Source organism: Saccoglossus kowalevskii, chromosome 7 (assembly GCF_978046115.1).
Source record: "Saccoglossus kowalevskii chromosome 7, keSacKowa6.1, whole genome shotgun sequence".
Classification (NCBI taxonomy): Eukaryota; Metazoa; Hemichordata; class Enteropneusta; family Harrimaniidae; genus Saccoglossus; species Saccoglossus kowalevskii.
In genome coordinates this window covers 28,173,882-28,200,401 of record NC_140647.1, presented here as the reverse complement: position 1 = coordinate 28,200,401, position 26,520 = coordinate 28,173,882, and the positions used below count along the sequence as shown (strand labels likewise).

General features: G+C 37.5%; 2 protein-coding genes and 1 pseudogene across 2 annotated transcripts; all 3 read left to right on the top strand.

Moving 5' to 3' along the window:
- Positions 1–3,058: 3,058 nt before the first annotated feature.
- Positions 3,059–15,657, top strand: LOC100313640 (kisspeptin receptor 1). Its single transcript, NM_001168101.1, is given in 4 exon segments — positions 3,059–3,101; positions 11,025–11,445; positions 13,446–13,581; positions 14,513–15,657. Coding segments are annotated over 3 exon segments (1,155 nt in total). The 5' UTR covers positions 3,059–3,101; positions 11,025–11,076; the 3' UTR covers positions 15,163–15,657.
- A 3,546-nt stretch (positions 15,658–19,203) lies between these two features.
- Positions 19,204–19,617, top strand: LOC100372430 (histone H3.3A-like). The gene has a single exon (XM_002736389.3). The coding sequence runs from the start codon at positions 19,204–19,206 to the stop codon at positions 19,615–19,617; it is 414 nt and encodes a 137-aa protein (XP_002736435.3).
- Positions 19,618–25,546: 5,929 nt separating this feature from the next.
- On the top strand, positions 25,547–25,960 carry LOC146740910 (histone H3.3 type 2-like; annotated as a pseudogene).
- Positions 25,961–26,520: the final 560 nt, after the last annotated feature.

Sequence of the window (26,520 nt, the reverse complement as noted above, 5' to 3'; positions counted from 1 at the left end):
TCATCTCACTTGTTATCACCACACTCGTTTCTTCACACAGTACAAATTCCTAATTTTCATCTATGGTGAATGTAATTCGAATATAACGTTTTAACTGACAATTGAAGAGGCAGACAGCTGGGATAATGCTGGAACCAAAAGACAGTTAAAATGTCGTCAACACTTTGAGGAAAGCAAAACCATGTCCTTACATGTTTCCGCAGTAGTGTTAATGAATATCTTAAAGACCACTCTTGAATGTAGAGGCATGTTAAGTATGCCGTTGACTGATTTATTTAGATGTGGGGCACGTTTACACGCCCGAGTATAGAAATTCCGAAATTCATATGACACCAGGCACCAAATTACTTGTAATTGATGAGAACATGTTTATTCGCGACAAGACATGATTTTCAACAATCATTACTGTTATGTGATAACACCCACTAGATGCAGGGTCAGATTTATTTAACTACTACTCGTCGATTCCAGTCTTAAAGGTTACGTTTGCATTTTTGGCTAGGAAGGTGGGTGGGGGTGGGATTACGTAGTATGTTGTGTGAATACATTTTATCATCTTGAGGTGACAGAGTCTCTAAAAACGTTTCCGGTACAACTATTAATGTATTACATGCTACTTTTTGAAGATTTTATAAATTACATTCGATGCCGAAAATGTGTTTTAGAATACTTGTATACACTGTGAATCGAGCATGTGGTACATTCGTTTCATCAAATGTGTGTATTTAAATAACCAATATTTAAAACTATGATACCAGGCCACAATATCAAAATATTAAAAATGATTTGTGCCTAAGTTGATAAACATTGAAATGAAAAGCTGAAGTAAATTGTCACTTTTTGTCCCCGAAGTAATACATTATTTAATCCCCATAATTGTGCATAGTCGATATTCAGCTTAGATCCAATGTTGAATGAAACATAAACAGTTACATAAATTTTGTAATAAATTACTATGTTGTTTGATATTCAGCAATTTCGTTTAGTCATAATATTGACAGAACGTGTGGTGTTGGCTTAAACCAATCAATATTTATTTCATATTATTCTTAATAAGATTCTACGCCATATAGTCCATGACAGTGTGCAATTAGGTACCAGCTATGGGAGCTAAATACGTATTGTATCATTGGAAAGGTCTTTGTATGTATTTGTCATGAGTGCGTGATAACCGGGTCAAATTATTGTAAATGTCATAGTATGATGCCCATTTGTAATTACATACTAATGAGATATTCGGCTCATTCAGTTAAAATACAGGGCCACCCATATTTTTCATAATTATAATTTCAAAAATATTTAATCAACCTAAATCCATAATGGCCTATAATTAAGATTAGAAGACATACATAATAATTTATGAAGTAGTTTGTAAATATACATCGATACAGAAAAACACACAACAGTGGATAACTTGTGAAATATGCAATAAATCTGATTCACCGATTTTCATACATTTTCCTTCGTATGCGACATCGCAAAAAACTGTTCCCTATATCTACGACGCAATACAACATACAGCAATATTAAGAAAGTTTGTACTTTAGACAAATCATCAACAAATAGTCTACTGCCCTAAACCATCTTTAGAGTCCTAGTACATTTGTCACCAATGCGCAAATCAGTACACGTGCACATGAGCGTTTCGGAATGTGTAACCATTGCTCTCATAAATCACATACTTAAATTGTGGTAGGTTTGCTGTATAGTCAATAGCTGTATAATGGTTAACTTATGAGTAGTCATGGTCTAACTCGAAAGATCATGTCAACTAGTGACATCGTGTTTGAGATGGCTCAATTGACTACGTGTCACATTTGGGATGGTTTTACGACAACTGCTATGATGTTGCACATGTGAAATAAATGTTCTTTTAAGTAGCATACGTCTTTAATCTGGTATTATACTGTTATGACGTACTTGTGCGTGGCATACATATAACATCCCATTTGTCTATCTTATCTATTGAAGCATACTCCCGTATTAAGCTGTCGTTTTGTATTCATGGGCACGCGTAATTCATTGGATGCAAATCACTCTTCATTGTACCTTTGTACCACTAGTAATACTTTACAAATACAATATAAAGGCTCAATTCATTGCAACATCAGGTATACTACTAATCGATGATCTTTAATTGGCCTGATTGTGTGCTGACTTATTTTGTCTCCAATTAAGGCATAGTATGAGTCTGTGTGTGATATATGTGTTAAGTGTGTGCTTATTTTGCTGAAAAACATAGGAATATCTGTCGGGAATGGAAAACATTGAAATCGACCATCAACGTCCAACCCGAGGCCAACCTGATTCACGTGATGCGCTTTTTTGTATGTGAGTCGGTAGTGAAAAGGGTTATATTGCTACGTCACTGCAGAGTTGTTTCTTTCCGAACTGTCGAGATCATCACTGGGTTCGTGATAGCTTGCTATATGTAATGATTCTCATCCCAGGGTTGTGTATGTGCAGTAATGTTTCGTCACACTGGAGCGTTTGGGTGAATCCAAAACGAGACACACATTTTACGTTGGGCGGGCGCCAGTCTTTTTGAGCGACCACGGCGCGACTATAAGGCGAGAAGATGATAGTAACAAACATTTCTATTCTAAATTTAAACTTTAAGATTGTAACCAGATGAGAACCCGTGTATTGAATGAGGGGAAGTTATTTTGACTTCGTGACACTGGTATGCCACGGACCGGAAAGAGGTTACCGTATTTCTCGAAATAGACTCTGTTTACAAACAATCCTTAAGCTTGTCGCTGAAATGTACATCTTGGTATTTTCATTCGCCAATGAATGGACCATGAATCACGCTTTACATCGAATACCCCGATATTCATTGAATAAACACGATAACAACCGTGCTGCCTATTCAGTTGCTTATTGTCCAATCAGTGGCCGGTTATTGGATGCCAAATGGACACCGCGTGCTCGGAATAATAATCGCGGTCGATATTAATCGGATCGAAATTGGAAGTGCGTATTATAAAAACAGTCGGCCCATCGATAGAATTGGATTCATTGACTAACTTCCAGTTACACACCAGCGTCGATCTATGCGGTATTTGACGTTAAAGACCACACCGGCAGCTTTAATGCAGGTAAGCGCGAAATACGAGAAAGACAACGTGTTTGTTCAAAACATGGACTGTGTCAGGGCGCATTCAGCAATGAAACGACGCATATCCACATTAGACCCCAACACACATACTTTGTTATACATTACTGTTCTAGCACTTTCTCTCTGTAGCGGGTATCGCCCTAAGCTGCCCGTGTAATCTGACGCACCGCAGCATATCTGTTTTCTAGCTAGAAATAAACAACGTGTTCGCGTGCTTGAAACACGTAGCGAGAAACCGATTGCAAACATTGTTTGCACTGTCTCGGCAGGCACTTGGTTACATACAAAAATAAGGGTCGTCTCAGTACTGTCTGCCGCACTAAAATCTAATCTAATGTTACCGCAACGGGTGTCACGGGTGTGTATATACATGGCCTCCATAATAGGTATATATATATATATATATATATATATATATATATATATATATATATATATATATATATAGTTCATGCGATAAAATATACATTTTAATACAACATTTCCATCTTTAGCATTACTTGTATATACTCGAGTATGTGGTACACTGGTTTCATCAAATGTGTGAATTCAAATAACCAATATTTAAATTTATGATACCAGGCCAGCTACTCAATTAAATATATATATTTTGGTATTGTATAATTGTTATTGTATTTTCGATCAACCAGTTTTTGTCCACACAAGAAATGAAAAGTATCATTTAGCATTGGGGTTACATATACCCCTCGCCTACGTTGCGTATTGCGAAATCAAAACAAATTGCGAAAAGCCAAATGAATTTCGTACTGCTATGACCAGCTCTTCATTATGTGTAAACTTGCTCCGTATTATTTGTCTCCTTTTTTGTTAATATCTCACCAACTCTGCTGCCATTTTAACTTTCATTTTAACTTTTTTTTGTATTAACTTATCTTGAATTATATTTGGCGGGTTCCTCTTTTGGCTGTCGGAACCGCCGAACAATAAACACATGTCTACAAATAAAATTGGTGTGATGTGCTTCTTTTACATTATCGAATATTTTAATAAAACGTGCGTATTAATCTATGTATCTCATGGGTCCTGTAACTATATTAGTTCAGTAATATACACTTCCCGTGATCCTTAGAAAACACTGTATTCTTTAATTTGGCTACTTTACGTGGATGAAAATTAAATACAGTATTCAACACAATGTTCTCTAGAATCCAGTCGACGTCTTCGTGAGCAGCCTTTAATAAACACATTCGAATAAGAGTTAGTATCTTATATAGGATCACTGCAGTATGTAAATAATACAATATTTTCCAAAATAAACTAGCAGACGTGTGACAACGTAAATATTTACATGATGTATTAGATGGGCGCAGACGGTAAATTCATACACAAATTTATCCGATTTAATTTAAAATTATAAGCAAAACACATGAAATCAAAACCGCATATTAATACCTTCTGCTGCTTGATCGCTGTAAGAGGGTTCTTATCGCTTCAATTTGCCAGACGTCGTGAACTGTTGATCTTCGTTGCTATGCGACGTCTTAGTAACAATTTAACGTATTAAAAAACAATTATCGTCCTGCGTCGTGTTGTTGAGACATAGAGAGATTTAAAAATAAACAATACAGCTTTTTGAAACATTTTGATGCAAGAGGAAATGGTTTAGTTACCTGTCAGTTAAATTAGCGGATACCAGCAGAAGCAATATCCGTATGGTTTATTTGAGTGGTTAAGTCTCTTAGTTTTCTTTGTTCGATTTTTCTTTCGTTCACTCTGGATTCATCAGATCACACCTAGTACTCAACTTGTCAGATTGTGTTTCTGAGAATCACCGTGTTGCAATAGAGCGTACACATGGTTACAACGTTGATTGTAATTCACCGGGGCGATACAATAGTCAATAGAAAATGGTAGGAACAGAAACCTGAATGGCTCACTCATCGGGAAAATCACCTGAGGCTAAAAAACCCACATGATTACCATGAACTAAAATATATCTTTGCTCAATTATCTGCCATATTTTGGTAATCTAAAACAACAACAGCACCTGCCCACCGTTACTGTTGCAACAGCCGAAAACTGATTTTTCCTACCTTCGCGCAAAATGTGTCTCCTCCAACAAATCTTGAAATGAAACTCTCTACTTTGCTCAGTGTGTGCTCGAAGTTACTATTTGTGTTTTTGATTTTGTTTTCTTCGTTGCAAAGCAACCCCGTAACTTTCGTCAGAAACGGCGTTTTAACTTTTCTCTATTTTTTGGGCTGCCGCTGGTCGACTTTATTTAAAGTTGACAGGAAGGTCACATCTGCAATAAAGTGTAAGCAATTGGAAAAATCCAGCACTATCGTTGCCATGGCAACGCCCGAAAAAAACGAATTTGTGGCCAGACATATTTCGGACATATCCGAGTTTGTTCCCAATATTACTATTTTGTTCTCGAGTTGTGATCAGTGCTTCCACTGGGTCGACACTACACGTAACACCATATTTCCAAAAAACAACATTTTAACAAGGTTCATCAAGTTTTCAAACGTTTAAATCTATAAAACATTGAGTTTTACTGAGTCTTGAGATGAATGAAACGTTCAAGTTTGTTAAATTGTCAACTCTAACAAGCAGGTTCGTAAAGTAAATTTCAGAAGTTGGACTTTTGTAAGTATTGCTTGTGTCTGTTTGTATGTCTGTCTGTACCTATTAACTTTTATGTGATTGATTGACCTTATTTGATTGGCTGGTTTCACCTACACTCTAGTTAATAGACCAAGTTTACACAAACTCCTGCCTATTTTGCCATGGTAACGGCCATCAAAATAGTTGTTTCCCTTGAGTGGACCGCCAATCTAAGGAAAACTGATCTATATCATGTTAAAATGTATATTTCCAAAAGGTATTTGAAATTATAATAATATCTCTTTTTACTAATATTTAACATTGAGATAGAATCTTAACATTGGTCTGAACAATTACATTGATTGTCGGTCTGCGTTCAGCTGTCGTTGACAGTGACAATACACATCGTTAAATAATTTGCAGAAATCTTCATTGAAAAGGGAGTTTCCGACTTAATTGATACTTCCAATATGAATTAATGCATAACAATTAAATCATTGTATGTATTATATTTCCGTGAAGACGACAAATTCAGACAAGTGTTGAATAAAGTAGTCCGCTTCTCAGTGTGTACCGGGTGAACTCTTGGCGCATGAACATATGATTCGTCGTCGATTATCAAGTATTGCATCTGAAGGGCGTATCAATTGAAGAAAATGTCAACATTAAAGCAAAAATCAGTGAGTCAACTAAATGTTCGTAAAAGCCCTACAGGAAAAGTCGTTATTTAGCCTTGGTGTGCACTGTTTTGATTTATAATTAACAACATTCACGATACGTAATTACATGAGAATGAATAAAATACGATCTGTCCCGATGTACCGCTATGCTAAACTTTGGTCTTGCACGAGGGAATTAGATATGGCTACAAAATATATCGTGATATTTAGAAACTCGCGTGATAGCAGAATTGAAAATAAAAGAAATGCGCACGGAAAATATCCTGGAATAAAATTCCAACAGGGATCAAAAACAGAAAAAATAAAACGCTTGTCTAGATCTTAAGGAAAAAAAATCACATAGTGTAACAAATTACAGGTAAATTCGTAGTGGAATAAAAAATAAAACCACCAAAAGTGAAGAAAACAATATTTAGCACAGTTTTTCTACCCGTCGTCCCTCCTAGAGTTTCCAATGTAATGGCCCACCTCTAATGAAAAAAAAAATGAAAAATCTTTTCAAACGATAAAATCGGCAGAAAAGTCTCATCGCAACCTCTTGATTAAGACAACAACATTTGAATTATAAACATTTCAAAGCGACAAACCTTTTTTTTAAATACAGCTGCAGTAATATTTTATTTAAAAAGACCTACTCCATTGAAAACTGAGAATGTTCCATCGATCACTCTTTTACGGCAAGCAGTGAGCCAGGCCGTGAAGTTCTACAATGACGCAGAAGGAATGTCATTGCTCACGCAAATCAAATTAACTTATTATCATTATCCCTTTTATTCGTCTCGAGGGTCCTGTTTCAACACATTTATTAGCTCTTAAATCTAGTCTAGTTCTATCAGACTAGTGTCTAGAGACATTTCCGATTTTGTTTGCATTTGTGTAAGCTGTCGCTGACGTTCTTAATTAAAATTCAATTAACGCTTCTCCTGAAAACAAATGTACACACGCACGCATGGGTGTTCGGAGATCCTATTCAATCAATTGGTCGATTCGACCTTTGTCGAGCACGGGGTTACCGATTTTTTTTTCGAATGCGTGACGTGTGAGTTTTTGTTTTGATTGATCGGTTGTTATTAATCACTTTTTTAGAACCACGGGTGACATGATATATACTAATGACGCCATATAGCATTTATAAGTGGATGCCTGTGCTTGTCCGATGATGAACTTTTGCCATCGGCAAAAAATCTCCTCGCGGAAGTACATCAATCTACGGCATCGGCGGTATGAGTGAGTCAAACATTTTATTCAGTGTGAGTACACTCATATTGAGTGATGGGTGTTCAGTGGTATCTAATTAAAAAAAAAAATGTCGTGTTACGCAATATATAACTTGTTACGTTACGATGCATCATCACACATGGGCTTACCAGCTCGTAGTGACACCCGTCGCCCGCCGTGAGCTGACAAGTGCATTCCTGGACTCGAAATCACGTAAATTCACGTTTAAATGTCGTTCGATCATCAGGTATACTTTATATGAGAATTAATAAAATGAAAAACGATGTCCCGTATACCTTATTTGATGTTAGTCTTTGGACGTAACATTTTCACATACTCAATAGTATACTATGTTTAACTGGTGGAAATATTCCCATAGTTTGTTATGTTATGTACATACATACACTTCAGTTTGAGTCCACTAAAATGTATGCACAAAATATGTTACTGCCGATGCCGATGCGCTATGTTCGCCCGAGCAAAAAGTAATAACGCACTTTATACAGACTCAGCCCCAAGCACAGATCAAAAAACATTTGATTATGATCAAATGCAGCGGTGATACATAAAAACTGCCCTGATTGGTTAAATGTGCATTTCAGTAAGAGAACCTATCAATCACAGTCGATGTTATAAAATAATAAGGTGGGTAATCAGTTGGAATGAGTCGAGCGCCAACAAATGTTAAGTCTTAAAATAAACTCTTTCATGAAAGAGAGGCCACTACAGTGAATCTACTGCAATGCAGAGGACTTTGAAATTGGCCACTATGAACTCTGATTCGAAGTAAATAAACAATGGAAGGGATTGCGTGGGTCTCTCACTAAGTAGAGTAGAATCAACACTGAGGTGTCACGCTGAACTTTTTATTAATATAATTTCCAGCATTTCCAGCCTTGTATTTAAGTGCAAATTAAAACGTAGGTTGATATCAATGTCGTTACTGAATATATTCTTATATAACGCGACACAAGGCAAACACGTTGCCGTGTATTAATTAGACTTTAGAAGCAGTTATAGGCAGGTAACTATGAATTGAATACTTGACATTATGTACTGTTAGCGATATGTCCCAGAGCAATTGTATAACAGGGATACAGTGTTAAAAGCAGTGGACACATTTAATGAGATTCTGGTGGTTGCGAGTACGTTGAACCTACGTAATAACGTCTGACTTTTCCATATGAAGTAAGCGGCAGGAATTGTAAAGGCACCCAACCGTAGTAGATAGTATGTATCTTCTACTAAATATGCTGTACTTGTATCGTAAAATAACAGTTGAGTAACGGCTCATAACACGAATAGTTATTGTTTACAAACAAGCGAATACCCATGAGCATTTGCGTTTTAACATGTGTTGTTTTCGTCACTTGGGATTTCCGCGCGTGCGCAGGTGACGACCCTCCCGTTTTAGTATTACCACTACTTCTGTTCGTTCTCGAACTAATATGATACCAAACAAATTGCAAAATTGTACTTGCGCTAAATGGTTTATGCAGTTCAAATACGTTTTTATCTGTAATTGTTTATTCGTATTTGTCTGTATATTATCTTTGGGGCCTTAAGTTAGATTAGCATTTAGCTAATTGGGTTAACCTCGATAAATTAAATCTTAAAATACAAAAATAAATGTGCGTGTTTTTAATAAAGTTGTTCCACGGACATTACAGTCTGAATGCCGTGACGTTTTCATGGCAACTTACTTATTTTTTATTATTTTGTCTAATCTACCGGGGATCATGCAAATTGTACGAAAAATCACAATAACTGGACGAGTAAGGAAGGCGAATATGTTGTAAACTTCTCCGTTTGATTCAAGGTAAAACAAATGATTTACGATGTGGCTAGCTGAGAGACATATTTTACGATTTCTTATTAAAACTATTTTTCCAACCATAAAAAAATACTAATTTACAACCCAATTTATTCACAACGAAAATTCCACCGCATCAAGGGAGCCGAAACACACACAATATTGCACCGGGTGATAGTAGACGTATCACTCATAATTTCTGTCCAATTGCAGAATAATCCAATGACACCTACAATCATAGCTCAAGTTGTGTAGATTGAAGACGGGATATCACCGTATATCGAATGATTCCTCGTGTATTTGCAATACATAACATATAAAAAACGCTTTTGTGATGAGGCAATTTATTGACGCTGATTTAACCACGATAACGTAAACCATAGATATCTAGTGCGTACTAGGTCAAGACAGCGTTGTATTTGAGACCTTGTGACTGGTATTTGTTTGGGGAATAATTCAATAATTCCCTGTAAAACATGATAATTCATACACTATTTCCACTAGTCTTCGAATCCAACTCGATGCCCGCGTTAAATGGTGGTGGTTGTCGTAACGCAGCGCGTGTTTGAATTCCAAGTAAACAGACGATGTGTTTTACACGCGTTGTGTACGTCGCCGTGAATCCCACGTTGAACGTGACGCGGCGCGGCGACCACCGCCCTTTAAACACTATCACATTCAAATACAAATTATTTTAAAATTAACTTTCCCTGAATAAGCCTGTAATAAACGTCACGTTTCACCAAGTCCTTGATATACAGCACAGTATACTGAATATATGAGGAGGGTGGGTCCCTCTAGGCAATCTCTTCTAATTGTTTTTTTACTCGTAATTGCATTTCCAATCAGGCTCGTTATGAACGTATTAAGCAGTGATTTGTGTATATATATTCGTCTCTCCATGGCTACTCATATTGCGTCTATGGTTTTGATGTCAGTTGTACACAGACACACGCTGAGATTGGAAATTTAATGCATCGGCAGTCAGTCTAAAAACTATAATAGTTGAGTCGAAGCATATACAGAAATCAAAATTTGATACGTCGACGAAACCGGTCGACCAACAAGCTTCTCCCTGATTGGTCTCATTGTTAGGTGGTGGATAGCCAATCAGGCACACTCTTTTTTCACATTTTCATCCTCGCTTAGCTGAATTATTGTAATGTAATAGTACAGGTATATACTTGATTACTAGACAGTTACTGACATTACGCCATACCTGGTATGAGGATATAGTAGTTTTTAACGCATCGGTGTCGTATTGGCATCCGCAGCGTCATACTCGCGCGAGTATAGTTTGATTTATAAAACGATACTTTTTAAAATATGATTATTTTACAAGTGGTACTATGGAATGAGATCAACAAGATTTGCGCAACTGATACGCAATTTCCGTACTGGTATTGTGTTTTATCCTACGGCAGTATAACTGACATTGGGTCGTAATGACGCCCCTCGATGCCAGCTACTGCCACTGGCACCAATGCAACCGCCGATGCAACAAATAAGGTAGCATTCTTCAGAGTACTTACTAGGTTTTAATATCACGTCGTTCAGATAAACGCGTCATATAATACATATGGAGATTCTAACATCGTATTTGTTTTCCAATTCACCGCAGATGCAGATGTAGTTCAGATACAGTGGTATTCTGATTTACGGAGCCTCACAAGATGGCGGACTCTGACAGTGATGTTGACTATGTTGATTCGAACGCCAGTTATAACTACTCGTATTCGTACTCATGGTATTCCTACTCCTATCCGGACTACGAATACAAACTTGGACCCGAATCCGTCGTTGTCCCCGCTGTGTGGGGGATATTCTCGTTACTTGGACTGATTGGCAACATTTTCATCGTGATCGTTGTTTTCAAGTATTCTCACATGAGGACAGTTACGAACTATTACATCGTCAACTTAGCATGCACGGACATTGCGGTGCTGCTACTATGCGTACCCTTTACCTCTAGTGTATATGCCTTCCATACTGCATGGGTATTTGGTGACGCAATGTGTAGATTTGTTGCTTGGACACAACTGGTATGTAAAAATATAAACTAAGCGTTTTTTTTTAAATACTTGAAATATTTATTACGAGAAATAAAATATGTAAGGTACCCCATTCAAAAAATGTGCATTCGTATACAGACTTATTCTGTCTTTGGTATTTGTATTGTATGACACGAACTGATTTCCACCGAGACAACGATTGAAAGATTATTGTCAACGACGTTGCAGATACCTGCTCTGACAGGCGACGGAAACAAAATCCCTTTATTTGACACACTCCAATTTCTATTAACTTACCTCTCGACGAAATATCGACATCGCTATAAGTGTGTATGCTAAACCCAAATAACCCCTTCCCGCAGCACGGTGAACAACGGTCAGGTATGATATAATTGACAGTTGACGTACATTGCTAAACCTAGCGGAAATATGAAACATAGAGTGATGAGCTATCATTTTGACAGTTGTTCTCATAAAAGTAATCGTCTATACATTTTTTCTTATGCAAGTGTGAACCGATCGGCAGAAATAACCACCCACCAATGATGTTCTTTGATTGATTTCTCAGAATGGCGGACTGTGTTTTGTAATCAGTGCCGTGTTGATACCATAAAATGATCAGTCGGCTCGTTATAATTCAAAGAAAACTTAATATTTATAAAGCTGCCAATTTGTCCATTATACTTTGTTGTTGATTCTGCACCTTTGATTATCAGAAACTAAACAGTGGAATATTTCAAAAAGAATCCAGCAATATTATGCGATATACATCACCTAAATCTACAAGACTGGCTTCATGCCACGTTCTGTCTTTCTTGACATTTATCGCGTGTGAAGGAAATAAACTGATAATCCTCTGCGTGCAGTAATCACTTCAAAGGAGGATTATCTTGGATCTGGATACGTTGCTATGGAAACCTCCCGCGTTTGTATGCTGATACCCGAATAGTTATAGCATGAGCTCCATGGTTATAATAATGATATTTGTGTCCATACAATACGGTGTTGAAATGCTGCATATTATATATGTAACCGTCATACTTGTGAGATACTGCAAACCATTCTGAAATATCTACATGCCATTTCTGAGAATTTGACACAATGCAGGAATTACTAGTAACAGAATCTCAATCTAGCAAGTGCCAACAATCTTATTGCGAGAAGACACTTTATTTTAAATTAGCTATCTTTTGATTTAGTGGAGTTACGATTTAGCAAAATTAGCTTAAATAACATGTTAGCTAAAAAGGCATGTTTAATAATACTTGTCATAGCGGATGGTGCCCGGGCACGGAATAAAGTTGGCATAATTGTGATAACAACGGCCCAAGAACATGAATTATGTTACGAATAACTATCAATCGATTTTTGTATGATAAATACTGATTTTAGTGAAATGACATACAGTATCGTCGTCAACTGGGTTATAATGTTGTCATGGAAACGACGTGTACTTGAACACGGTTTGTACACGTCGCATGAGACCCATTTCCAAAACTGCGCAGCATTACATTTCTGGCGCTTTAAACGAAAAGCCTGGTCCTATCTGAAACAATCCGAATTATTGAAGTAACCAGACTATTTATTTTTCGATAATATGTTTCTGTATAATACATTAAGTTTAGTGAATTCGCATTGCTTCATTTGTTGAAGACTTCTTCCTCTATATTTCAATAATGGCGCGTAGTCACGGTGATATAGGGTTTTATGAATCACATAATACTATTTTTTTTATCTTGGATTAATCTTAAGATTCGGGTTTTACAAAATAAATTAACAAAGAAATAAAGTTGTATCTTTGTGTTCTGTGGAAACTGTTCTAAAAATAGCAAATTTCGCATAATATTTAGCCTACTCAATGAAATATGTGTTTCTATTATACATCATAAAGTTGACCTATATTGTAAGGCAAATTTTACTAATTTTCCCAAATATTATGTGGAGGCCGAGGCCGCAACTGAATAGCTGCAACATTGGCGTATCCATAGTAACGATTTACTTGATATTTATCTGTTTCTGATTCTCAACAGGCTTCGTGGCAGGCCACGTGTCTGACGTTAACAGTTATAAGTGCAGATCGCTACTATGCCATCGTGTACCCTATCAGATCGATTAAATATAGAACGCCACGGGCGGCAGTCCTCATCAATATATCGATTTGGATATGTAAGTATATTTAATTAGTTTGGGATAGTTATTCATGCCAGGGTAGAATCCTTCAAAGACATCATTTATTGTGGAATTGGATATATACCATGTCGTCGTTTATGTACAGATACTTTGTTAAATTATATTTCATAATTCCAATTTGAGACAACCCCGGCCTAAATAATCGTTCACCCCTTGCAAAATCTTTGTTCACTAATACATTTCACATTATTTTGAGCCGTATCCCAAATCACGTCCGTTATTATTGACTGTCTTATTCCAATAGTATTATGTGTTTCAAATTTCACGGAAGCATTGTTTTCAAATACAATGTAATAAGAAAAAATACAATATAAAAGGAAACACGAGTATTAATGTTGTATATGTTTAGCTTTGTTTAAGTATATTCATTGATATTGTATCTGGATGGAAACAGTAGAGGGCAATTTGTAAAATACAAAAAGTACTGGTAACAGATATAGCAGTTTTCGTTGGGGGAAATAAATAAAAATCTAACGGGCGGGGCTTCAATTTACCTGTATGTATAGGTAGTTTTAATACCACTGTGCCGATGTTTTCTCGTAGAACCAATGCTGCTATGTTTTCTGACGAAAAAAAGTTTCTATTATGCAATAAATAATACACTACTGTGTTTTTTTCAAGATAACAGATCAAGGATCTTTGTTCAAAAAAGCTAATAAACATTCAAATGAAAAGTATCCGATTTGCCTTCACATTAACTAGCTTTGGGTTTGTGTTTGGTACTCATTCAACTTCAATTTACAGTTTGTACTCTCCTTGTTCAAGTTGTTGAAAATAAAGTTAAGCAAGGCTTATATTTGATTTAAATTTTGCATTTTATTGCAAATTTCCACCCAGTTGTCAGGCAACAGAATGATAATATATCAAGATTTGCTATATAACACTGATCCTTGTTTTTTTTTTATAGTTTCCTATACCATAACGACTCCTACGCTGTACCTCTATCGCGTTGAAGTGTACGCCTTCGACAGGGACCATGCATTCTGTATTGAATATTTTGCAAGCGACAGTAAAGCGAATTTCAATACTGTGTACGTTACAGTGTACGCCCTGCTATCGTATTTTTTGCCACTGGTGGTGATATTCGTGTGCTACATGCTCATGATCGTGAGACTATGGAGAACCTCGGGACCGACAGAAGATGCGATCATGTCCGAGCAGGCAGTGCGTCAGAAGAAAAAAATCACACGAATGGTTTTAGTGGTGGTCATTCTTTACGCAGTATGCCATCTTCCGAATCATGTTCTGAACTTACTCTTCCGGTGGAACTACGAGGTATTCGCCGACCCTGATAATAAAATGTTACTGAAAGTAGTAAGGATATTAGCACATACGTTGGTGTATTTTAATTCTATCATCAACCCAATCGTATATAACGTTCTCGGGGACAATTTCAGGAAGTCTCTAAAGAAAGCATTCCTACATAATTTCAGGAAAAACAAAATAATGGATTCACACACGATGAATACTGTCAACGGTAACGGCACACATACTATGAATGTCACGCATTCGAACAAAGTCCATCCATCGAGTTCCAATTCCAGATCAGAGAACTAATTAGAGTGAAATGAAACGTATGACGTGGCGATTCCTGGACTACGTCGATACTGTGTTCCCGCATTATTCAGTCTCAGTCAATGTGATTACCGCCTAATGAGTGTGGCGCATCTTTTCCACTCGCTCACAAGGACACGTCAATAAAAATCGATTCTCACATTTGCACATAAACGCTCGTATTCCAAATGATGTAACACATGCGAACCGTAGCGACAAGTCGTGCACTTTGCAGTCTTTTCTCGCTCACAATCATCGCGCTTCAATGAGGACGCCTTCTTTCTATACGAACCCTATATCGAGATGGATTTCGTCATGTTGTTGAGTCACGCCGGTGCAAGACACCGTATGACGGACACCGCCTGCGAACAATTCTACAATATGCACAGATACATATGTTATTCACTATTTATAAATATGATCAAATATTTGAATGTCACTTGTAAATAAAATATGTATAAATGTGTAGATAATGTAATAAATAGACATGTTTTTTTATAAATCGTTTGGAGATTTAACCAATTACACAGATGGCATCACTGTGCGGACACTATCTCTCGCCACTCAATTCATGCACACTCAATACCGTATATTATAAACAAAAACATGGTTCAAATGAGTGAATACGTGAGTTACGTGAGGAATTTGACAATTATTAATAGCAGAGGGTTATCAATCACAGAGTTGTCGAACTCACTCTGTTGCTGTTGAATAATTTGCAGTGTTTCGCCTGTGAGGGCGCTGAACGGTCATGCTAGAATGGGCTTGGACGGCTGTTTTAAATTTGCCATTAAGAGTTGTAACTAGCTTTGGCATGATATTAGACTTAGCGATACTCGATCTAAATGTGTAACAAATTGGACATTTTATCAGAGTGTCGACTCTTCAACACAGTACTGACAGACTATGTTTTTTTGTAACTGTAGATATTTATACAGGAGTCGGTTACTCGTAATACAAACTAAGAATGTTTGTAATCAGGCATTAGCTAAACGGCCAAACCCAAACGTACAGTAACCGGTGTCTAGACTATCAGTGTCTTAGTCTAGTCGTATGCGCTGTCAGACAACTAACTCTCTATAAGCTGAATCACGTGACCTGATTGAACAATATATTGAAATACCTGTATAGGCTTCAGCTTTGTAATCAATAAATACATGGTTGTACCATGGTTCATCAATGGCAGGTGCTATCGTGAAATATCTACCATTGTACAATACATAAATAGTAATGGTACAATACCAACGCTTACTATTTGACAAGATATGTTTGGTTTTGTGTTGAATCGTTTGTCATGAGAATTATTACGCCTATGTGAAGGAAAGCTTTGACAACTTTGACGGATTATAAATCAGACACGTTTGTGGAACCATACAACACCAAGCATGGTGGGTGTTTGTATTAGGAGTATAACAGATTGGTAATTCGCGACAATTCTTAGGCTCAAAAGTAGCACAAATTATGGACGCTTTAGTGTTACGTACTATTGATATGAGCCACGTCACGGTTTATTTGCGTTCCACATCAAATTTACAGTTTTTCAAATATTTATTGTTATTCAAGTTATAATGACAGTTTTACAGTTAATGTTGTAACCCTCTAAAAGATGTTGCTTCTGGTCTCTAAGACACACTTTCACATTTCCCTTTTCTAACCGTACGTAGCACATTTCATCGGTACGAAAAATTGCACCAAAAAAAAAGAAAAACAAAAAAAATGTATTAGACGCCGGTTTCAAACTGACGCACGCAATGTCGAGAATCTGATCTTTTGAGGTCTTAGATACATCTTTATGAAATAAAAATCAGGTAGTTTATTTTTATAAAATGTGATGTACATCGTTCTGAACCGTCGTGAGCGGCGACGAGTTCAGAAAGAAAGCAAATGAAACGTGATGCGTTAAATCTCGCCTTACATTCGTTAGGGAATTGTGGATAATCAGCATGCGTGTGGCAAAGATTATGAAAAATAGTTATGCCAAGTAATCAATGGAGTACTGAGAAATGATGACCGGTGATATTATTAGTTAACAGTAACAGTATGTTTTTGTTTACCCGGCTCAGAACTAGATAGACAAACTGATAAAGTTTCTAAAACACGATTACCCGGATTGTGCACGTGCACACCCCTTCCGCTTCCCATGCTTGTTTCAAAGTTTATCATTCTGTTTGTGCAGTACGCGACGAGTAGAGATGGTGACATGAACATGGATTTAATCGCCATGCAAGTTATTCAACTTGAACCTTTGAACGCCGTGAATATCAAATGCTCGTTGAAAACAATTAAAGTTATCATTAAAAGACGTCCGAATTGCTACCGATATATAAGTTATTACCGCTGTACTTTCAATCTACTGCAGTTTGAACAGAAATAATTGAACTCAAACGCGACTCCAACCTTTGTTACGTGTGCACATTATTGCCGCCATTAATCACAATGTTTTCATTTAATATCTATTCATAATGTTTTTGCAAGTATGGTTTATCAAATTTTTGTTTAATGTACGTTGTTGGATCACTGGTGTCATTACGCCTTTATTATGTTGCGCCCTCTAGCGACAAAGCGCTTTGGTGGAGTAATTTGGTGTCACAGTGGCTATTTAAAGCGTTGGTCGATGCAGATTATGGTTTTGAAAGATGTGGATGTATTTTAGACGATGAACGTCTGCATAACAAAACACAGATGTCGATTGAACGACATTGCTTTCATCCGCATGTGTCTCATTTTTACGTCGCGAAACGTCCCATCGCTAAAAGAGCGCGATTATTAGGAAAAATGCAATTTATACAATTAATAATCCAGCCAATAAGAGGTTGATTTGAGACATGGGGTCGATAAATGCATATTATCGCGCTACCAGCACCCCCATCGTTGCTTCATTATGATACGGTGAAACAGTTAGCGTGTAGTACACAGTGACTTGTTCGCGATAGCTCGCCATTGTCCGAGTGACTATTATCATCGAAAATTTGTCGATGATCGTACACGCGTCGTGTTTGTATGTATATACACTGGCGTGGCTCACATGGGTGGTAAGCATTCACTGCTTGAATGGACGTTGTGTAGGTGTTATTAATTAAGTCGTGGTAATTCCACTCGCGAACTAACGACAACGCAATGTGCGTGAATCATTATTGCGACATAGACACAGTTTTACCAAAGACAATAAATGAGAAATAAGACATATAATTACAGCGATATTCTCATTAGGCAATACATGGCTTTTTACTGACTGAGATTGGTATTACGACCTGATATTCGGGTGATGTCCGCCGGAGGAGGGTAGTAACTCGGATGACATCACATCAAGTTCCTCATGCACGTAATTATAGGAACAATGTCATACACACTAAACTTGTAATACTCAATTATAAATTACATATTTTGTAACAAATTTGACACTTGCGTTCTGCTTCAAAGTAAAATATTAACCGCTTAGAGTGACAGTCATTAAAAAGAAATTAACAAATCCTAATCAAAACTAGACCCTAGATCTGGACAAAATTGCTGTAATGAATTACAAATCAATTCAGTAACCCACTCATCGTGCTACTTTTTCGTTATCACGATCGAGCCATTAATCCCAGAAGATTGGAGTAAATTCCTCTTTGCACAAACTTAGACCATTCCCATTTACAACATTTAGTTAGTTACAGTGTTGACTATGTGACGCATAGATCTGTCAATCGTTGGGTTCTCAGTACCAGAGATGAAAATATATAATTGTAATTTTTACTGAGTGAAAAATTGAAAGAAAAAAAAATATGTTCATACTGTGGATGGTCTTTGATGACATCCCATTGACTGTGACGTCATAATAAAATGGTGGTTGATAATGCCCTTCCTGGTTGGGGGTTCGTCTTCACCGTAAATGTGTAAAATGGTACCATTGACATAGAATGTGTTTTTCTTGAAGCCCGCTGGTTGGCCAATGTAATCCCCAATATGATCACGTGACAGCTATTGTATTCATCTTTGCCGTATAAATATTGGCTTAAAACTGCAATTCACATTCTGAACTCAGCCGAGAGCAAACTGAGTAAAATGGCTCGTACCAAGCAAACCGCACGTAAATCTACCAGTGGAAAGGCTCCACGCAAGCAGTTGGCAACCAAGGCCGCTCGTAAGAGTGCACCTGCTTCGACGGGTGGAGTCAAGAAACCCCATCGTTACAGACCGGGTACCGTCGCTCTTCGTGAAATCCGTCGTTATCAGAAGAACACAGAATTGCTGATCCGTAAGCTACCATTCCAACGCCTAGTTCGAGAAATTGCTCAGGATTTTAAAACTGATCTTCGATTTCAGTCAGCAGCGATCGGCGCTTTACAGGAAGCCAGCGAAGCTTACTTGGTTGGCCTGTTTGAAGATTGTAACCTTTGCGCTATCCACGCAAAACGTGTCACCATCATGCCAAAGGACATGCAGCTAGCTCGTCGTATCAGAGGCGAACGGGCTTAACTAACGACAGACCTGGCAATACCATGTCAGTCCTATCAACCAATCGAACAAAACGGCTCTTTTCAGAGCCACCACACCCTCCAAAAAGGGAACTACCGTAACACTTCCCCAATACTAAACGTATTCCCACAACACATCAGTATAGCTATCGTGGGTCATTTAAATAAATTTAGAAAAAAAATATGGCATGATTTTGAGGCATAATGAGGAATCTGGAACACGATAATAACATTGTGATATATGTAAGCAATAACCCTCTTCAAAGTTGCGTACATGACGGCGTCATATTGCACAATTTGCGATTTACACGCAGAGAATTGTGCAATGCCGAGTGATATACATTACTTAAACGTGGTCATGGCTATTAATCTATATCATCATTATTTCCCCGTAGTTTGTAGCAATTGAAGCAAGAATAAAACGATTAAAATTGAGAAAACCAAACCAAACTGCAACGGCGCGTTCTGGGTGCGTCTGGGGTAAAGTCTAACATGCCCAGAAACTAGCATATTTTGTACTGTACATTGTATTTCTTTGCGGAGAATTTGATAGGTTTGGCAACATTATAATAAACCTATCTCGAAAAAAAATACCGCACCCTACGCACCACTCCATTGCACAGGTTTGGTAATCATATTCATAAGGCATAACTTCGAAACTATGACCCATGAATAACGGTCGATTATGATCTATTTACCGTGACTTTATTTGGAAGATGACGTCGATAAACACCTTCCAACGTGACTTTATTGTCTTACGGTGAAATAATTAGCACGTAGTACACGATAACGTGTTCACGACATCTCACCATTGTCCGGGTGACTGTAATCAATAATCGTCGTATTTGCACGTATATATACGAGCGTGGCCCACATAGGTGGTAAGCATTCACTGCTTGAATGGACGTTGTGTAGGTGTTATTAATTCGGTCTTCGTATTTCGACTCACACACTAACGACAACGCAATGTGCGTGAATCATTATGGCGCCACAGACACAGTTGTACCAAAAGACAATGAAAGAGAAATGAGAAATATAATTACAGCGATATTTTCATTAGGCAATACATGGCCTTTCACTTACTAAGATTGGTATCACGACATGGAAATATGGTGCTGACCGCCAGGGACGGTGGGTTGAGGTGGTGAATGTTGTAGCTGGAGTGACATCACATCAAGTTTCTACGTTATTATATGGACACATTCATACATTTGTACTTAAAGGGCGTTGGTCGCTGCGCCACGCATGGGCAAGATATGAACAAACTGGGTAATTTTGAGTGATTTGACTTTAAGTTTTGAAGCAGTCACCGGTGCTGGTACACATATATAATACAATAGTGTTAATAATTTAATGTTAATTCAATTTAGTTTCCTTAAATCGACTTGTTTTTAGGTTATTTTTATTAACTAGATCAAAGTTTTGGGGTTCAGTTGTTTTTGTTCAGTAAATAGTGTGGTGGCAGGTGTCGGACTGAAATAACCGATCATAAGTCTAGTATTCTAATTATTGAAACCACGTATTGCCCCCAACGACGACGACACATTATTTATTAATCAAATATGACATACGTGTTTCTTGAAAAAACAATTTGAAGCTGTCAAGAAAACAACAGATCTAGTCGCCATTTATGCATATATAAATTTATGCATACCGTACATTTGCGGCGACACAGGGAGGATGGTCGCACTCTGGAAAGTCAATCTGAAACCCCTTGAGTCAGCAAAATAGCCCGCTAAAAATGCAGTAAATGTCAATTACTAGCGTCTAGAGTTCACAATGTTAAGGGGGAAAATGGTTCCCCCTAGTAAGCTCGCGCCTCGCCCATCCATGCAACATTTTGTGCCACCGCCTCTGTCGTAGTGATCGCCTGTTCAACAACTCTGATCATTTCTACATGGAACACATTCTAATGTATCCTCTAATCCTAACTTTAACCCTACCTTCCTTAGCTGCCTCGCATTTACTGTATATGCCCCTTCTCGAGGACACCTATAGCTTTCTACCCATACAAGTGAATTCAGATAAATTCAATATGAATACTTTGATTAAAAAATATAACAAGAACAAACAAAAATGATATGTATGTTTCGTAGCGTTTGCCACGGCTTTTGACAGGGTATGGAGGGAAGGCCTATATTATAAGTTATTAAAAAACAACATTGATGGGAAAGTATTTAAAATTATTAAAATATGAGGTTATTACGAGAATACCTCAAAGTATGCACTCAGACAGTACAGTACACTCAGTCCACACTGTGAAGGACACGTCAATAAAAATAGATTCTCACATTTGCACAGTAACGCTCGTATTCCAAATGATGTAACACATATACGAGCCGTATCGACAGTCCTTTCTCATTCATAATGATTGCGCTTCAATGGGGACGCCTTCTTTCTATACAAACGCTACATCAAGACGGATTTCGTCATGTTGTTGAGTCACGCAACGGAGCTCAATACAAAATAGCACATGGCCTGCTAACGATTCTACAATATGCACACATACATATGTTATTCACTATTTATTAATATGATCAAATATTTGAATGTTACATGTATATAAGATTTTTATAAATGTGTAGATAATGTAATAAATGGACATGTTTTTTATAAATCGTTTGGAGATTTAACCAATTACACGGTTGGCATCACTGTGCGGACAAAATCTCTTGTCAGTCAATTCTTGCACACACAATATCGTATAAAAACAAAAATATCGTTCAAATGAGTGAATACGTGAGAAATTTGACAATTATTAATAGCTGAGGGTTATCAAACACAGAGTTGCCGAACTCACTTTGTTGCTGTTGAATAATTTGCAGTGTTTCGCCTGTGATGGCGCTGAACGGTCATGGCAGAATGGGCTTGGACGGCTGTTTTGAATTGGCCAATGAGAATTGTACCTAGTTTTGGCATGATATTAGACTTAGCGACACTCGATCTAAATGTGTAACAAATTGGACATTTTATCAGAGTGTCGACTCTTCAACACAGTACTGACAGAACTATGTTTTTTGTAACTGTAGATATTTATACAGGAGTCGATTACTCGTAAAACGAACTAACAATGTTTGTAATCAGGCATTAGCTAAATGGCCAAACCCAAACGTACAGTAACCGGTGTCTAGACTATCAGTGTCTTAGTCAAGTCTTATCTGCTGTCAGACAACTAACTCTCTATAAGCTGAATCACGTGACCTGATTGAACAATATTTTGAAATACCTGTATAGGCTTCGGCTTTGTAATCAATAAATACATGGTTGTACCATGGTTCATCAATGGCAGGTGCTAATGTGAAATATCTACCATTGTACAATACATAAATAGTAATTGTACAATACCAACGCTTACTATTTGACAAGATATGTTTGGTTTTGTGTTGAATCGTTTGTCATGAGAATTATTACGCCTATGTGAAGGAAAGCTTTGACAACTTGACGGATTATAAATCAGACACGTTTGTGGAACCATACAACACCAAGCATGGTGGGTGTTTGTATTAGGAGTATAACAGATTGGTAACTCGCGACAATTCTTAGGCTCAAAAGTAGCACAAATTATGGACGCTTTATTGTTACGTACTATTGATATGAGCCACGTCACGGTTTATTTGCGTTCCACATCAAATTTACAGTTTCTCAAATATTTATTGTTATTCAAGTTATAATGACAGTTTTACAGTTAATGTTGTAACCCCCTAAAAGATGTTGCTTCTGGTCTCTAAGACACACTTTCACATTTCCCATTTGTAACCGTACGTAGCGCATTTCATCGGTACGAAAAAATGTAATAAAGAAAAAAGAAAAACAAAACAAAATGTATTAGACGCCGGTTTCAAACTGACGCACGCAATGTCGAGAATCTGATGATCTTTTGATGTCTTAGATACATCTTTATGAAATAAAAATCAGGTAGTTTATTTTTATAAAATGTGATGTACATCGTTCTGAACCGTCGTGAGCTGCGACGAGTCCAGAGGGAAGGCAAATGAAACGTGCTGCGTTAAATCTCGCCAAACATTCGTTAGGGAATTGTGGATAATCAGCATGCTTGTGGCAAAGATTATGAAAAATAGTTATGCCAAGTAATCAATGGAGTACTGAGAAATGATGACCGGTGATATTATTAGTTAACAGTAACAGTGTGTTTGTGTTTACCCGGCTCAGAACTAGATAGACAAACTGATAAAGTTTCTAAAACACGATTACCCGGATTGTGCACGTGCACACCCCTTCCGCTTCCCATGCTTGTTTCAAAGTTTATCATTCTGTTTGTGCAGTACGCGACGAGTAGAGATGGTGACATGAACATGGATTTAATCGCCATGCAAGTTATTCAACTTGAACCTTTGAGCGCTGTGAATATCAAATGCTCGTTGAAAACAATTAAAGTTATCATTAAAAGACGTCCGAATGCTACCGATATATAAGTTATACCGCTGTACTTTCAATCTACTGCAGTTTGAACAGAAATAATTGAACTCAAACGCGACTCCAACCTTTGTTACGTGTGCACATTATTGCCGCCATTAATCACAATGTTTTCATTTAATATCTAATCATAATGTTTTTGCAAGTATGGTTTATCAAATTTTTGTTTAATGTACGTTGTTGGATCACTGGTGTCATTACGCCTTTATTATTTTGCGCCCTCTAGCGACAAAGCGCTTTGGTGGAGTAATTTGGTGTCACAGTGGCTATTTAAAGCGTTGGTCGATGCAGATTATGGTTTTGAAAGATGTGGCTGTATTATAGACGATGAACGTCTGCATAACAAAACACAGTTGTCGATTGAACGACATTGCTTTCATCCGCATGTGTCTCATTTTTACGTCGCGAAACGTCCCATCGCTAACAGAGCGCGATTATTAGGAAAAATGCAATTTATACAATTAATAATCCAGCCAATAAGAGGTTGATTTGAGAGATGGGGTCGATAAATGCATATTATCGCGCTACCAGCACCCCCATCGTTGCTTCATTATGATACGGTGAAACAGTTAGCGTGTAGTACACAGTGACTTGTTCGCGATAGCTCGCTATTGTCCGAGTGACTATTATCATCGTAAATTTGTCGATGATCGTACACACGTCGTGTTTGCATGTATATACACTAGCGTGGCCCACGTGGGTGGTAAGCATTCACTGCTTGAATGGACGTTGTGTAGGTGTTATTAATTAAGTCGTGGTAATTCAACTCGCGAACTAACGACAACGCAATGTGCGTGAATCATTATTGCGACACAGACACAGTTTTACCAAAGACAATAAATGAGAAATAAGAAATATAATTACAGCGATATTCTCATTAGGCAATACATGGCTTTTTACTGACTGAGATTGGTATTACGACCTGATATTTAGGTGATGTCCGCCGGAGGAGGGTAGTAACTCGTATGACATCACATCAAGTTCCTCATGCACGTAATTATAGGAACAATGTCATACACACTAAACTTGTAATACTCAATTATAAATTACACATTTTGTAACAAATTTGACACTTGCGTTCTGCTTCAAAGAAAAATATTAACCGCTTAGAGTGACAGTCATTAAAAAGAAATTAACAAATCCTAATCAAAACTAGACCCTAGATCTGGACAAAATTGCTGTAATGAATTACAAATCATTTCAGTAACCCACTCATCGTGCTACTTTTTCGTTATCACGATCGAGCCATTAATCCCAGAAGATTGGAGTAAATTCCTCTTTGCACAAACTTAATCCATTCCCATTTACAACATTTTAAAACTCATTTAGTTAGTTACAGTGTTGACTATGTGACGCATAGATCTGTCAATCGTTGGGTTCTCAGTATCAGAGATGAAAATATATAATTGTAATTTTTACTGAGTGAAAAATTGAAAGAAAAAAAAATACGTTCATGTTTTCACATTTTGAACTCAGCCGAGAGCAAACTGAGTAAAATGGCTCGTGCCAAGCAAATCGCACGTAAGTTTACTGGTGGAAAGGCTCCACGCAAGCAGTTGGCAACCAAGGCCGCTCGTAAGAGTGCACCTGCTTCGACGGGTGGAGTCAAGAAAGCCCATCGTTACAGGCCGGGTACCGTCGCTCTTCGTGAAATCCGTCGTTATCAGAAGAGCACATAATTGCTGATCCGTAAGCTACCATTCCAACGCCTAGTTCGAGAAATTGCTCAGGATTTTAAAACTGATCTTCGATTTCAGTCAGCAGCGATCGGCGCTTTACAGGAAGCCAGCGAAGCTTACTTGGTTGGCCTGTTTGAAGATTGTAACCTTTGCGCTATCCACGCAAAACGTGTCACCATCATGCCAAAGGACATGCAGCTAGCTCGTCGTATCCGAGGCGAACGGGCTTAACTAACGACAGACCTGGCAATACCTTGTCAGTCCTATCAACCAAATCGGAACAAAACGGCTCTTTTCAGAGCCACCACACCCTCCAAAAAGGGAACTAGCGTAACACTTCCCCAATACTAAACGAATTCCCACAACACATCAGTATAGCTATCGTGGGTCATTTGTTTCACTCGTTTAGAAAGATTTAATGGAAATAAATTGAGAAATAATTTATGGCATAATTTTGAGGCATTATGAGGAGCCTGATACACAATAATAACGTTGTGATGTATGTAAGCAATAACCGTCGCCAAAGTTGCGTACACCACAAGGTCATAATGCACTTTTTGCGACTTACACGCAGTGACTTGTCCATTGCCAAGTGATATACGTTACTTAACATAACATAATCATTGCTATTGTATTATATTATCATTATTTCCTCATAGTTTTTAGCGTTGAAAATAGCAATAAAACGAACAAAATTGCGAAAAACAAAATCAAACTGCAACGGCGCGTTTTGGGTGCTTCCGGGGTAAAGTATAATGTGCCCAGAAACTAGCATTTTTCCATTTGAGATA